Genomic DNA, 15,187 nt, shown 5'->3' with positions numbered 1-15,187 from the left:
AGGGAGCTCTTCTTAATATTTTGACACCAAAATCATGTCGATACACCTTACCGACTGCGAGTAAAGCCACCCACGCTTTAACTTGACAGACTGTATGAGGGCCCGTCCACTTTCGGGTACAGAGACCACATTTTTGTTTTTTCGACCTTTGACGCGTATTGCTCATACAGATTTTATTAAGTTCAACACGAAATATTTTTTTAATATTTGGTAATATTTGTGAAATTATTGAAATCCTTGTAAAATTTGTGGGAAAACATTGAAATCTTTGTTCAATCTTTCAAATCCAGCTGAAAGGATCGTGAAATAATCGAAGTATTTGGGAAGTCTTCTAAAGCTATCCGAAATATTTTGAAAACTTTGGGAAATCATTCAAATCTTTGCTCAGTTTTTAAAATCTATTTGAAAGCTTTATGAAATAATTAAAGTATGTGTGAAATCTTTTAAAATTATCCGAAATATTTGGTAAATCATTGCAATCTTCGTGCAATCTTTGAAATCTGTTTGAAAAGTTTGGAAATCTTTTAAATCTACTCGAAATCTTTGCGAAATATTTCAAATATTTGCGAAATCTTTGGAAAATATTTGGCAAATCTATCCGAAATCTTTAAAATCTTTGTGCCATCTTTGGAAAATCATTGAAATCTTTGTTCAATATTTGAAATCTATCTGAAGCTTAATGAAAGAATTAAAGCCTTTGTAAAATCTTCTAAGTTTATCCAAAATATTTAGAAAATCATTGAAATATTTGTACAATCTTTGAAATATTTTCAAAACCTTTGGAAATATTTTTGAAATGTTTTGAAATATTCGTAAAATTATAGAAATCTTTGTAAAAACATTTTGGAAATCATTTATGTCTTTGTAATCATTTTTGAAACTATATGAAGCCTTTGCCAAATATTTGTGGAATATTTGGAAATCATTGAAATTTTTATTCAGTTTTTGAAATCCGTTTGAAAGCTTTGTGAAATAATTGAAGTATTTCTAAAATATTTTAAATCCACCCGAAATCATTGCGAAATATTTTTAATATTTGCGAAATCTTTGGGAAATCTGTCCAAAATCTTTGCGAAATCTTTCAAATGTTTGTCACATCCTTGAAAAATCTTTGAAATATTTATTCAATCATTGAAATTTATCTGAAGCTTGATGAAATAATTGAAGTGTTTGTAAAACACTTTTAATTTATGCGCAATATTTGGGACATCATTGAAAACTTTGGAAATCTTAGCGAAATACTTTTAAAATGTTTGGTAATATTTGTGAAATTATTTAAATCATTGAAAGATCATTAAAATATTTTTGAAATCTATGTACAATCTATTCAAACCCTCTGCTGAATTTTTTTAATATTTGTGAAATCTTTCGGAAATCATTAAAATCTTTTAAATCAATCCAAAATATTTGCGAAACCTATTAAATCTTAGGGAAATCTTTTGTGCAATCTTTGTGAATATTTGTCAATGTGCCTTTTGCATCTGTATATATTATTTACTATTTATTGTTTATTTATTATTTATTATTCAAGTTGAATTTTTAACTTGGTATAATATTATTATACTATGTACAAATTGTACCATTTAATATAAGTCAATGTATCTGTTCCCTCTCTGGATGAAAAAGAGACCTGCGGCTTATTATTGTAAATTAAATAAGGGTTTTATCCTAATCCTATGCCCCGACTCGATGCTAACATATATTTACATCTTCGCATAAAAAAATCATTTTCAATCAAATGATTGAATTTTCAAAGAAAAATGTTTAATTTTTCACCAAGTGGCATTTTCGGATCAAACAGTTGAATTTGCAATCCAAAAGGACAAATTTTCTATAATTAAAGACGAATGTACAACAAAACTAACCAAGTTAAAAAAAATTATCAAAGAAGAAATATGATTAAGAACAAAATTTCAACCTAATGAATTTTCAAATAAAAATTATTAAACTTTAACCAGGAGCTATTTTATTTTGAACAAAATTTTTGAATTTCGAATCTAAAATGATACATTTTATATAAAAAAAATGTAAAACAAAACAATTAAAATTTCAATTGAAAAATTAATTTTCAACGAAGAAAGATGATTTTAAATAATATTTCTCAACGAAATTATCAAATTTGTATACAAAAATAATAAACTTCAATGTAAAACTGTTCGATTTTGAATGAAATAGCTGGAAACAAGAAAACAGGAATTAAGATCCAAGAAAGATGAATAGAAAAAAATTTCAACCAAACGATCGACTTTTTACACAAAAATGATTAAATATCAACAAAAAATAATTTTGAACCAAATAGTTGAATTTTGTATCCAATAGGTATAATTTTTTATCCAGAAAGAGAAATATACAACAAAACAGTTAAAGTTGTGACAAAAAAATAATTTTGAACCAAGAAAGAAGAATTTGAAAAATACCATATATATAGGTCTCAACCAAATGATCAAATTTTTATTCCAAAACGTCACATTTTTCATCTAAAAATAGAAATGTACAACAAAACATTTAAACTTTCCTGAAGAAAATTAATTCGAAACTAACAAAGGCAAATTTGAAAAAAAAATATTTTAAATCTAATGTTCGGATTTTCAAACAAAAATTAATAAACTTAAAGTTTCAATGAAAAAATTAATTTTCAACCAAGAAAGATAAATAAAAAATAGTTTTCGACCAAATTATCAAAGTTTTAATCCAAAAGGTCACATTTTTCATCCAAAAAAATAAATTTATGACAAAAAAGTTCAAATTTTAATTTAAAAAATAATTTTCAATCAAGAAGAATGAATTAAAAATATATTTGAATATACATATAACAAAACGTCACATTTGTCATCGAAAAAGATTAATGTACAACAAAAATTTTGAAGATTTAATAAGAAAATTAATTCATGAACCAAAAAGGTGAATTAAGCAAAATTCTTTTTAACCTAATTATCGAATTTTTAAACAAAAAGGATTGAATTTCAACAAACAAAAAAAACATTTTTAAACAAATACTTCAATTTTCAATCTAAAAGGTCGAATTTTGTACTCAAAAAAGACAAACGTACAGAAAAATAGTTGAAGTTTCAACAAAAAAATTAATGTTCAACTAAGAAAGATCAATTTAAAAAATATATAGTTTTCGACCAAATGATGGATTTTTCAAATAGAATATTGATTAAACTTTAATAAAAAAATATTGCATTTTTTACCAAATAGTCGAATGTTGAACACAAAATGAAACATTTTCTATCCAAAAAGACAAATGTAAACGAAAAATTTAAATAAAAATAAAAACAGTAATTTTCAAATAAGAAAAATAAATTTAAAAATCCGTTTTCAACCAAATGATCGAATTTCCAAACAAAACTTATTAAACTTCAAATAAAAACTACTGCATTTTCAAACAAATAGTTGGATTTTTAATCCAAAGGGAAAAATTTTCTATGCGAGAATACAAACGTACAACAAAACAGTTAAAGTTTCAATAAAAAAATTAATTTTAAATCAAGGAAGATAAATTTTTAAAAAATCGAGCACATGATCGAATTGTTAAACAAAAATGATTTAATTTGAACAAAAAAAACATTTTGAACCAAATAGTTTAATTTTTAATCCGAAAAGATAAATTTTCTATTCAAAAAGACAAATTTACAACAAAACAGTTAAAGTTTCAATAAAAGAATTAATTTTCAACTAAGAAAGATTAATTAAAAAAAAAAATTAGTTTTCGACCAAATGATTGAATTATTAAGCAATACTGATTTAATTTCAAACAAATCAGTTGCACTTTTAAACAAGTAGTTTGATTTTTAATCCAAAAGCACAAATTTTCTATCCAAAAAGACAAACGTGCAACAAAATAGTTAAAGAGAATAAATAAATTAATAAAATTTAAAAAAAATTAAAACAAAGAAAAATGTACAACAAAACAGTTAAAGTTTCAATAAAAATATTAATTTTCACCAAATAAAGATGGCTTTCAAAAAATTGTTTTTTAATCTAATGAGCGAATTTTCAATACAAAATATTTTAAACTTCAACCAGAAACTACTGCATTTTCAAACAAATAGTTGGATTTTTAATCTACAAGGACCAATTTTCTATCCAAAAAGACAAACGTATAACAAAACAGACTTCAAAAAATATATTTTTTTCAACCAAATAATCGGATTCTTAATAAAAAAAAGTCTCATTTTTTATCAAAAAAGACAAATCTGCAACAAGAGAGTTAAGTTTTAGATAAGAAAATTAGTCTTCAAATAAAAAAGTTGATTTAAAAAAAATTGTTTATAACTAAATGACCCGATTTCCAAACAAAACTTCAACGAAAAATGATTGCTTTATCAATTTCAAAATAAAGGGGAAAGGAAGAGAATAGGTGAAAGAGTCTAAACTCTCTTTAGGCTTTAACCCGTTTTGCAATTTACAATTAATTTTTAATATACTCTTAACAATTAACAACAAATAAAAACCTTCAAATATTCCATTGTCCTCCAATTGCAGTGTCTTCAAATCTAATGATCCTTTATTGAAAGAGTACTCGAATTCGAAAAAATAAAATAGAAACCCATTATTATGAATCTATTTTCTTTGATACAATAATGAATTGACTTTCGATGAGAAAAAATAATACTTTCCCTTTTTTTTTGTTCCAGAAATCCGGCACTCGCTCAAGGCCCCAGAAACGATAAGAGAGCGAGTCCCGGAGCGAAAAAGAGACGAGAATTAACATTCCTCAACATAGTTAAGCCGTACTCAGAGAACGAAATTCCGACCAGATTCTTTCAGAAGACAGACCAAGAAAAAAGAAATCTAGAAAAAAGAGAGGACTTCTGCAGAAACCAGAAAGCTCCTCTTATATGGATAAAAGTGCAGTTTTAGTGTTTTGATGAAATTGTTTATTGTTGTAATTAAGAAAACTTTGTGACGAAAAGTGTGGTGATAAAATACTTTTAGTGAAGTTAAGGATTTCTAATTAATCAAAATGTATTCCATTCTGAAAGTCAACAAAATGCTCTCCAGGAACAGAGTGAAACTTCACATTTTGAACGTCTCACAGAAAAATTTCGGTACCGATATCGAATATAAACCAATTAGAAGTGTCCTTGTCGCAAACAGAGGTAAGCTATTTTAAAATATAATTTGTTTTTGTCCTTGTTTTTAAAATTAACATTTTAAACTATTTGATCAGGATAGAAGAAAGTCAAGGAAAAAATGAAAATGTGGAAAAAGTCAGGGATTTTGACATAATTGCAAAAATCAGGGAATTTCTGTAAGAATAGGTTTAAGTTACTGATAAGAATAATCAGGACTGTTTCACAGTCACTTTTAATCAATTTTTTTAATTGACTTTTTAGACACTTTTTAAAGATAAATAAATGAATGAATATACCCATGGGTTAACAGCAATTGAATTTAAAATTCTTTTTAAATCTTTTTGAATATTTTGAAAGATTCCAGAACATTTTTAATAGATTTCAAATTATTTAAAGAGAATTTAAAGGATATGAAATATCTTCAGGTACTTTTAATAGATTTAAATAATTTTGAGTGGTTCCAACAAAGATTAAAGATTTTCGAGTAGTCTTTAAAATGTTAAGAAATTTTCAAAAGGTTTAAAAAGTTGCAAGAAATTTCAAAAGATTAAAAAGTTTTTAGGATATTTGCAAAGATTCGAAGAAATTTTCAATTGATTTAAATAATTTTCAGGGATTCCAAATAATTTGAGTGATTTTATCATATTTTTTTAGATTCCAAAAAAATTTCAAGAGCTTTAAAAAACTTTAGTGGATTTTAAAGACTATAAAGGCTATGAAATATCATAAGGTATTTTGATCAGATTTCTATAAATTTAAGTGATGCCAAAAAAGTAAAGATTTTCGGGTGTTCTTCAAAATTCCAAGAAATTTTCAAAAACTTAAAAAAGTTGCAAGAAATATTAAAAATATTTTAAGGTATATCAGAAGATTCCAAGAAATTGTTAAAAGATTTACATAATTTAAAGAGATTACAATAAATTTTACTTATTTTAGGATATTTTGTTATTACTAAAAGAAATTTTAAAAGCTGAAAAAAATTTTAGTGAATTTCAAAAGATTTTAAAGGCTATCAAATATCTTAAGTTATTTACACAGATTTCAATAAATTTAAGTGATTCTTAAAGAATTTAAAGATTTTCGGGTAATTTTAAAAAATCCAAGGAATTTTCAAGAGCTTTAAAAAATGTTAAGGGATTTCAATTTATTGTAAAAGATTTTTCATATTTTATGATTTTTTGAAAGATCTCAAAGGATTTTCAACAAATTTAGTAATTTAATGGGATTTTACAGATTTATAAATATTTTAGAGAATTTGAAAAGAGTCCAGGAAATATTGATTTCAAAAAATAGTACTGATTTTGTGATAATTTTCTACATTTCAAGAATTTTCAAGAGCTGTAAAAACTTTGAATGGATTTCAAGACATTTTGGAGTGTATGAAATATCTTAAGGTACTTTTAATAGATTTTAATAATTTTAAGTGATTCCAAGAGAATTGAAACATTTTCGGGTATTCATAAAAAAATCCAAGAATTTTTCAAGAACTTCCCGGACAGTTTTAAGGGATTTAAAAGGATTTGAAATATTTCAGGGTAATCTAAAAGATTCCAAGGAATTCTCAATTGAATTCAATAATTTTAAGGAATCTCAAATTTTAAAATAATTTTAGGCTATTTTTTAAAATTCCAAGAAATTTTTAAGTACATTTAAAAATAGCAAAAGTTTTCAAAAAATTTGAATTATTTTAGGGCATATTGAAAGATTCCAAGGAATTTTCCATTGATTTGAATAGTTTTAAGGGATTTCAAAGAATTTCAATGATTGTAAGATATTGTTTAAATTCCAAGACGTTTTTAAGAGATTTAAAAGATATTTTTAAAAAATTTAAGTAAGTCTTAAAGAATTGAGAGATTTTCGAGTATTCGCTAAAAATGCAAGGAATCTTCAAGAACCTCCGACAGTCTTAAGGGATTTCAAAGGATTTGAAATATATTAGGGTAAATTAGAAGATTCCAAGAAATTTTTAAAAATATTTTTTTAAATTCCAAGAAATCCTAAATTACTTAAAAAAATTGCAAAGGATTTCAAAAAAATTAAAATATTTCAGAAGAATTGAATGATTTTCGGGCATTCTTAAAAAATCCCAAAAATTTTCAAGAACTTTGAAATGGTTAGTGGTTTTCAACAGATTTTAAAGGTTGTAAACTATCGTAAGGTATTTCAAATAGATTTCAATCATTTTAAACGATTTCAAAAGAATTGAAATATTTTCGGGTATTTTAAAAAAAACCCAAGGAATTTTCAAGAACTAAAGAAAGTTTTAAGTGATTTCAACAGAATTTCATGATTATAAGATATTTTTTTTAATTCCAAGAATTTCTAAGAGAACTACAAAAATGTAGTGGATTTCAAAAATTTTTTAAAGCTATTAAATACCTTGACGTATTTTTAATAAATTTAAATAATTTTTAGTGATCCAAAGGAATGGAAAGATTTCCGGGTATTTTTAAAAATTACAAGGAATTTTTTAGAGCTTTAAAGAGTTTCAAGGGATTTCAATTCACTTCAGAAAATTTGTCTTATTTCATGGGGTTTCCCGTGCATTTCAATATACTAAAAGGATTTCAAAGGATCTGAAAGATTTAAAGCTATTTTTAAGAATTTCAAAGAATTGTCCAGAGCTTTGAAAAATGGCCAAGAATTTCAAAATATATAAAATAATTAATTTAATGAGATTACAAAGAATTTGAAATGTTTTAGTGTATTTCAAAAGGTCCCAAGAATTTCTTAATTGATTTTAACAAATTTCTAAGATTTCGGAATATTTAAAAAAAATGCTAAGGAATTTTCAAGAGAATTCATCAATTTAATTGCATTTCAAAAGATTTATCGTATTTTAAAAAATTCCATTAGTTTAAAGGGATTTTAAAGGATTTTTAAAATTTTAGGGTATTTTAATCTTTCCACGAATTTTTAATACAATTATAAAATTGCAATGGCTTGCAAAGGATTTGAAAGATTTTAGAGAATTTTTTAAAAATTCCAAGGAATTTTAACAGATTTATTCAAGATGTTTGGAAGGATTTGACGTATTTTAGGATATTTTTAAAAGTCTAAGGAAGTTTCAACAGCTTTAAAAAGCTGCAAAGGATTTCGAAATATTTTAAAAAATTTAACAAAATCTAGAGTATTTTAAAAGATTCCAAGAAATTTTTAATAGATTTCAATCTTATAAATGTATTCCAAAGGGGTTTTAAGATTTAAGGCTTTTTTAAACTTCTAAGAATTATAAAAAAATTTTAATAATTTGAAGGGTTTCCAAGATATAACAAAGATTTCAGGGTGTTTCTAAAAATTCCAATGAATTTTGAACAGCTTTAAAAGCTTTCAAAAGATTTCGAAAGATTAAAAAATATTTGAAATATTTTACGGAATCTTAACAAATTCGATGTCATTTTAAAAAACTTTAAATTTTTCAAGGGATTTCATAGGATATATAATTATTTAAAATATTGTATGGCATTTAAAAATACTCCATGGAATTTTTGATTTCTTTTAGTAATTTAACAGAATTTCAAAGAACTTGAAACATTTTAGGGTATTTCAAACATTTCAAGGATTTTTAATTGTTTTTTAATAAATTTAAAAATTACAAGGAATTTTCAAGAGAATACTTCAGTTTATTTAAATATTAAAAAATTCCAGATATTTTTAGATATTTTATAAAATTCTGATCATTTTAAGGGATTTCCGAGGGTTTTAAAGCTGTTAGGGTATTTTAAAGGATTTAAAGGCATTTTCAAGAGCTATAAAAAGTTTCAAGGCATTTTAAAAGATTTTAAAGGGGTTTTAAAAATTTTAGGATAATTTGAAGGATTTGAAATATTGTAGGGTATTTTTTAAAGTTCTAAGAAAGCTTAAAAAAAATTTACAATATGTCCAGGGATTTAAAAAATTTGTAAATAGTTTGAAATATTTTAGATTATTTTAACTGATCCCAAGAAATGTTTAGTTTATTTTTAAGAAAACCAAGGAATTTGGAAAAGCTTTCAAAAATCTCAAGGAATTTACAAAAATTTAAATAATGGACAATATTTTAGGTTTTTTTTAATTTTCAAAGAAATTTGAAATTTATTCGAATAATTTGAAGGGATTTTAAATAACTTTAAACATTTTAAGATATTTTTAGGAATTCTAAGGAATTTTCAAGATCTTTCAAATGTCTCAAGAAGTTTCAAAACATTTCAAAGTATTGTAAATAGTTTGGGGTATTTTAAAAAAATTAAATAATTTACAATATTTTAGGGTCTTTTTAAAATCTTCAATGAAATTTGAAATTCATTTCAATAATTTTAAGGGATTTCAAAATATTTGAAAGATTTTAAGGTATTTTTATAAATTTCAAGCAATTCTTGAAAGCCTTAAAAAACCTGAAGGGATTTGAAAATATTTTCAAAGATCTTAATGGATTAAAAATATTTTAGGGGATTTTTTTAAATTCCAAGAAAGTTTTAAGATATTTAAAAAATCAGAAGGGACTTAAAACGATTTTAAATAATTTGAAATATTTGAGGGCCTTTTCAACTAATTTCAATAGTTTGAAGCAATTCCAAACTAGATTTGAATAATTTTAATTGATTCCAAAGGATTTAAAAGATTTCAAGATATATTAAAGGATGCCAATAAATTTCTAATTTGCTTAAATAATTTGAAGAGATTTCAAAATATTAAAAAGATTTTAAGGTATTTTGTAAAATTTCAAGGAATTTTTAAGAGAAAAACAAATCCTGAATGTATTTTAAAAGATTAAAAAGGATCCATACATTTTTATTATTTTATGGGACTTAAAAAAAATTTCATATGATTGTAAAAATTTGTCTAAAATTTCGGAAAGATATGTGACGATTTCACATGTTCTATAAGGTTTTAAGATATTTTTAAAGATTCCAAGGGATTTTGTCAAATTTTCGAGGATTTCGATGATTCCACAATTTCGGAAAATATTATATTTCATAGCATTTCACAGGATTTTATAATATTTTCATAGATTTCAAAGAAAATATTATAAAATATTTTTGCAAGTAATTTGAATTAATTTGGAATTCACCCTGAATTCTTATTAATTCATACTGTTTTTTTATTCTTTTGAAAACTTTGAAATTGTTTTGATTGTTTTCAAATCACTTGAATTCTTCTAAATTAACTCAGTTCAGTGATTATTTTTTAGTTCTTGCTTAATTTATCTTAAAGTCTTTTAAAGTCGCTTGGAATTTTTCGGAATTTCATTAAATTATTTTGAATTCCCTTGTATTTTTCTAGACCCATTTCAAACTTACTGAATTGAATGAATTTTTTCATAAATTTAAATGGTTTTCAATTCACTTTATTTTTTTGTTCTAATTCCCCTTGGACATTTATGAATTTTATTGAATTCCTCTTAATAACTTTTCAAATTCCGTAGTAATTACTTTAATTTTCCTGAACTAACTGAAATTAAAAAAAAATCAAATTCATTAAAAGAACATAAGTCACTTTTTGGTTTATAAATTAGTCACTCTTGTATCCAAAATCTTACAATATTAGAATTTTGAACTTTAAATATTGATAGTAAGGGAAAATTAACAATGAGTCTAGGAAAAATCAAGGAGTTTTAAAAATAAAAATGATTAAAGTAAATGAAGTCCATTCAAAAGTACACACATCTTATTTCACTTCCAGATAAGTTATTAATAAAAGTTCGTAAACAAATAAGAAGAAGACAGATATGGAAAGATAAGAAATGTCAACAAAATTTCAGGAATAAATTAAATAATATACTCGGATTAATTTGTAATTCAGTATCAAATTTGATATCTATTGATTTTAGTACATAATGCAAGATAATTTTTTAAATCTTTTTCTTTTTTGTATTTTAATTCAAATTTTGGTTAGATTATCGAGTGATAAAGATATGAAATGTTAATACTCAATAGAGTAAATGATTCATTGCACGTAAAAGATTAAACTCGTGATATGAATCTAATTTTGAATTAAGATGACAGCTTCCTATTTGAATGATATTGATTGAATCACGAGTATTATGCTCGAAAAATTGCCATTCATAGTCAGCCTCGAAATTTTCAATAAAAATTTAAAATTCCAAAAAAATTTATCATATTATTATTTTTTTCCTTTTTTAAAATAATGATCAAATTAAGCCAATTATAAGATTAAATGAACGAGTATCAGTTTAATTTAGTAGGAATTCAATTCATTTGATCATCGTGCAAAAAATCAGATTTCCGGAAAAAAAAGTTCTGTGATTTTAAGAATTTAAATTATATTATCAGTCATGCCTTATGAAATAAAAAACCTTATTTTTTATGAAAAAAAGATTTAAACTTAAGAAAAACAAAACAAATTTTTTGTCATAACTTTTCAGCAGTAATTTTTTTTTTTAATTTTCAGTTTATCAACAAAAATTCTGACTTCTGTGCTAAAATTTTCTATAAATAATTTCCAGCTCAATTTTTGTTTATGATATAAGAATTAAAAATATATATACACTGCCCTGCAAAAGTTTGGACTCACTTAGAAAAATATTTTTTTTGGTATTTATCGCTTTAATTATACCGGAGCTAAAAAAATTTCTCTTTAAAAGGTTGATTGTTTTCAAAATTCTGTTTAAAATAAGCCCAGGGTGAAGTCAATTTGTCTAGTTTTTAAGTAGATATGGCAAAAATAGTGTAAATTTCAATGTTTTCTTAAATTTTCAATAACTTCCGAAATAGTCAAAGTTTTTCAATATTCTTGGGCTCATTTTAAGCTTTTTCACCGTACCACAACAGCTTACGAGTATGAATCGTAAAAAATTTCTTTTCGAATTGCAAGATTTTTTGTAAGAAATATAATAATTTTTCTTTGAAAATTGAAATTTGTGCAATTTGAACAATTTGCAATTTCAAATTCTTTAATTTTTAAGATTTACGGTTGAAGAAACCTAAAGCTAAACTAACCTAACTAACTAACCTAACCTAAAAACTCTTTGATATTTAATGTTTATTATTGAAAGTGATGCAATTTAAAATGCTTTTTTGGCATAATTTAATTTGGAAGATTTGAACTTGAAAAGTATTCAACTTTGAAGATTAAAAATTAAGAATTATTCCAATTTGAATAGTAAAAATAATAACTTTTTCTCGTTTTACAATTTTTTTATATTAAGTAACTTTTAACAATTTTGTTGTATTTTGTAATTAGCATTCTTATTGAAAAATGTGAAACAAATGTGATAAAATTATTATTTTCCTTCAAAACTGTATACAATTTTGTAAATGAAAATTTCTAAATAGTATTTTTATTTCGTGATAAAATTTATCTCTAAATGTTTTTTAAATATTATTAATAAAGTAGAAAATTGTATTTGTAAATTATTTTTCAATATTCGGAAACTATTCTTCTTCTTCTTTATTCATAATGTGTCCCCTAAGGGTTTACATTACTTCCATTCCTTACAATCTTTCCTTTTAAGTCTATATTTTTTTACAATCTTATCCTTTCTATATATACAATTATTTACAAATATTTACATAAAGTCTTATATCTAGTTCCTTATTTCTATTTCCTGCGATAGCGCAATTTAGGACTTATTAGCACGCGAGTGTGCGAGCGAACGAAAGCGAGAGTGCAAGCAAGAGAGAGAGAGAGATGAGAACGCAAACGCATCTTAGTCTACTTAACTTTTACTTTATCATTACATACAATTTTCACGCTTCTAATCTAAGCGACTTCCGTTTCCTTTTTCTTTCACTTTTTTATACCACCATTTACCTTTTTTACGTGTATTCTTTCATTCTCCCTCGTTCGCTCCTCTAGCACCCTTCAACTCCTTCATTCATTCTTCTCCTAATCCATCTTACCCTAGAATCTTAACCACATTTTCTTGCCAGCTTCCTTTATCTTCCATTCCTCTCCTATACCCTTCCCATACATGCTCCCATGTTTCCTCCTCCCATTCACATATTCTACACATTCTGTTCTCTTCTTTTTCCCAGTACATCCCCTCCCTTACCTCGTTTCCCAGTCTAAATCTTGCTATTCTGGTCCACCTTCTCTCTCCCCATCCCTTTCTAAATACTTTGGCACCCCTTCCTTTTTTATCATCTTATACCATTTATTGTATTTTGATTCCTCAATCGCCCCCATCTTTCTATTAATTGTCTTTCCTTCTCTCTTTTTTCCAATTCTTCATAGTTTACTCCAGTTCCGCCTTCTATTTCTTTATCAATAAAGAACTCCCTCCTTTCTTCTTCCCACCTCGTTAATTCGATCGCCCTCTCTCCTCTCTTCTACCTCCATCAAACACTTTCTCGCCAACTCCCCTCCCTTTCCCTCCCTCAGCTTTGTCTCAAATTTCCATGCCCTCTTACCCACTCTAATACTTAACTTATCCCTTTGCGCTTCTTCTCTCACCATATATCCTGGCGTCCTCCAGTCTTCCCCTAGGGTCCACCTTATATACCTTTCTTGTAAACTCTCAATATCTTTCCTTTCTTTCCATCCCCATATCTTTGCTCCATAACATAAAACCAGCGTATCAAATAACCACATTCTCCTTCTCCAATTTTTTTTTAACCTTCGTTTTCCTATTCCCCATATCTGTTTCATTACCCCTGCTTCTTTTTTTATCCTTTCTCTTACATGAGCTGTATGATCTCCATTCGTCTGCAAGATATATCCCAAATATTTATACTCTTTGACTTCTTCTAACTTTATTCCTTTCCATCTCCCTGTCCATTCTTTCTTCCTCCCCCCTCCTTTTCTAAACCTCATTATCTTTGTATTTTCCACATTTAAATTCAGCTTTTTCCCATCTAAGTATTTCTCTAATCCTGTAATTAATCCCGCCATCCCTTCTTCATCCTCAGCCATCAACACTATGTCGTCTGCGTATGCCAGTGTATATATCTTTTCCTTCCCTATCCTAACTCCTCCCCAACCCTTTCTCCTCATTTCTTCTTCCAAGTCTGATATTAATAAATTAAATAAAAGTGGGCTCAGAGGACACCCTTGTCTCACACCTCTCATCAACCAGAAACTATCTCCTACTTGCTCTCCTACCTTTACCCTGCTTCTTGTCTCTCTAAAAATTTCTGATAGTCTCTATTAATCCCTCTCTTATCCCCTTTTTTATCATAACTTTTTCTATTTCTCCTCGATTTAATGAGTCAAACGCCGCCCTTAAGTCCACGAACCTTGCTATCATTGCCCCTTTTTCCCTTTTAATTCTCTTATTTACTAGATAGTTCAGAACATATATGTTGTCCATTACCCCCATTCCTTTTCTAAACCCTGTCTGATTCGGTGACTCGATCTTTTTTTCTTCAACTTCTATCTTCAATCTCTCCGACAAAATAGTTGCATATACTTTATACAGTATTGGCATCAACGTCACCCCCTATAATCTTTAACCTCCTCTCCCTTGCCTTTCTTTACTATTGGTATAACTACTCCTTCTTTCCATAACTCTGACGACCCCTCTCCTCTCCATACGCTATTACACATTATCCATGCCCATTCCTCTAGTTCCTCCCCTCCATATTTTCATACTTCATTTGGAATCTCATCTATACCAGGTGCCTTTCCATCCTTCATTATTCCTAAAACTTTAACTATTTCTTCCCTTGAAATTTCCTCTTCCTCGTATCTTTCTCTACCATATTTTCCTCCCTTTTCAACTTTTCTCTCTACTCCTCCTAGCAAATCCAAAAAATATTTCTTCCATTCTATAATTTCAATATCTTGGTTTACTCCTTTTCTTCTTTTTCTTTCTCTATTTACTACCTTACATACCTCTTCTTCCGTCCTAGCCTTCTCCGCCTCTTCCTCAAACCTTTTATTTTCTTCCTCTTTCTTTTGATAACACAACTCAGTATACTTTTTCTTTTTTTTTCCTATATTCTTCCCCATTACTTTTTTCTTTTCTCCACTTTCTTAATTCCTTTCTGACCTCCTTTTTTTGTCTTTGCAGTCCTCATCCCACTCACTTCTATTCTCTCCTTTACTAACTTCATTATTGTTTTTGCACTCTAATCCTATTTTTATTTCTCCTATAATTTTTTCCATCTCCTCGTCCACATTTCCCTCTCCCATTTTGATATTTCTTATTTTTTCTCTAAACTGTT

At 26.3% G+C, this 15,187-nt stretch overlaps 1 protein-coding gene across 3 annotated transcripts in view; it reads left to right on the top strand.

Moving 5' to 3' along the window:
* The window catches only part of LOC117168552 (pyruvate carboxylase, mitochondrial), a 105,654-nt gene that overhangs the window by 52,799 nt on the left and 37,668 nt on the right, over nucleotides 1–15,187 (top strand). For all 3 annotated transcript variants that reach the window (XM_033354294.1, XM_033354292.1, XM_033354293.1), the window contains exon 2: nucleotides 4,641–5,105. In XM_033354294.1, the coding sequence (XP_033210185.1) occupies nucleotides 4,970–5,105 (136 nt within the window). In that variant the 5' untranslated portion in view covers nucleotides 4,641–4,969. The remainder of the gene's footprint in view (nucleotides 1–4,640; nucleotides 5,106–15,187) is intronic.

The sequence above is a fragment of the Belonocnema kinseyi genome, chromosome 2 (genome assembly GCF_010883055.1).
Source record: "Belonocnema kinseyi isolate 2016_QV_RU_SX_M_011 chromosome 2, B_treatae_v1, whole genome shotgun sequence".
NCBI lineage: Eukaryota > Metazoa > Arthropoda > Insecta > Hymenoptera > Cynipidae > Belonocnema > Belonocnema kinseyi.
Note: the sequence above shows the minus strand (reverse complement) of the source record. Positions and strands in the feature narration are given on the sequence as shown.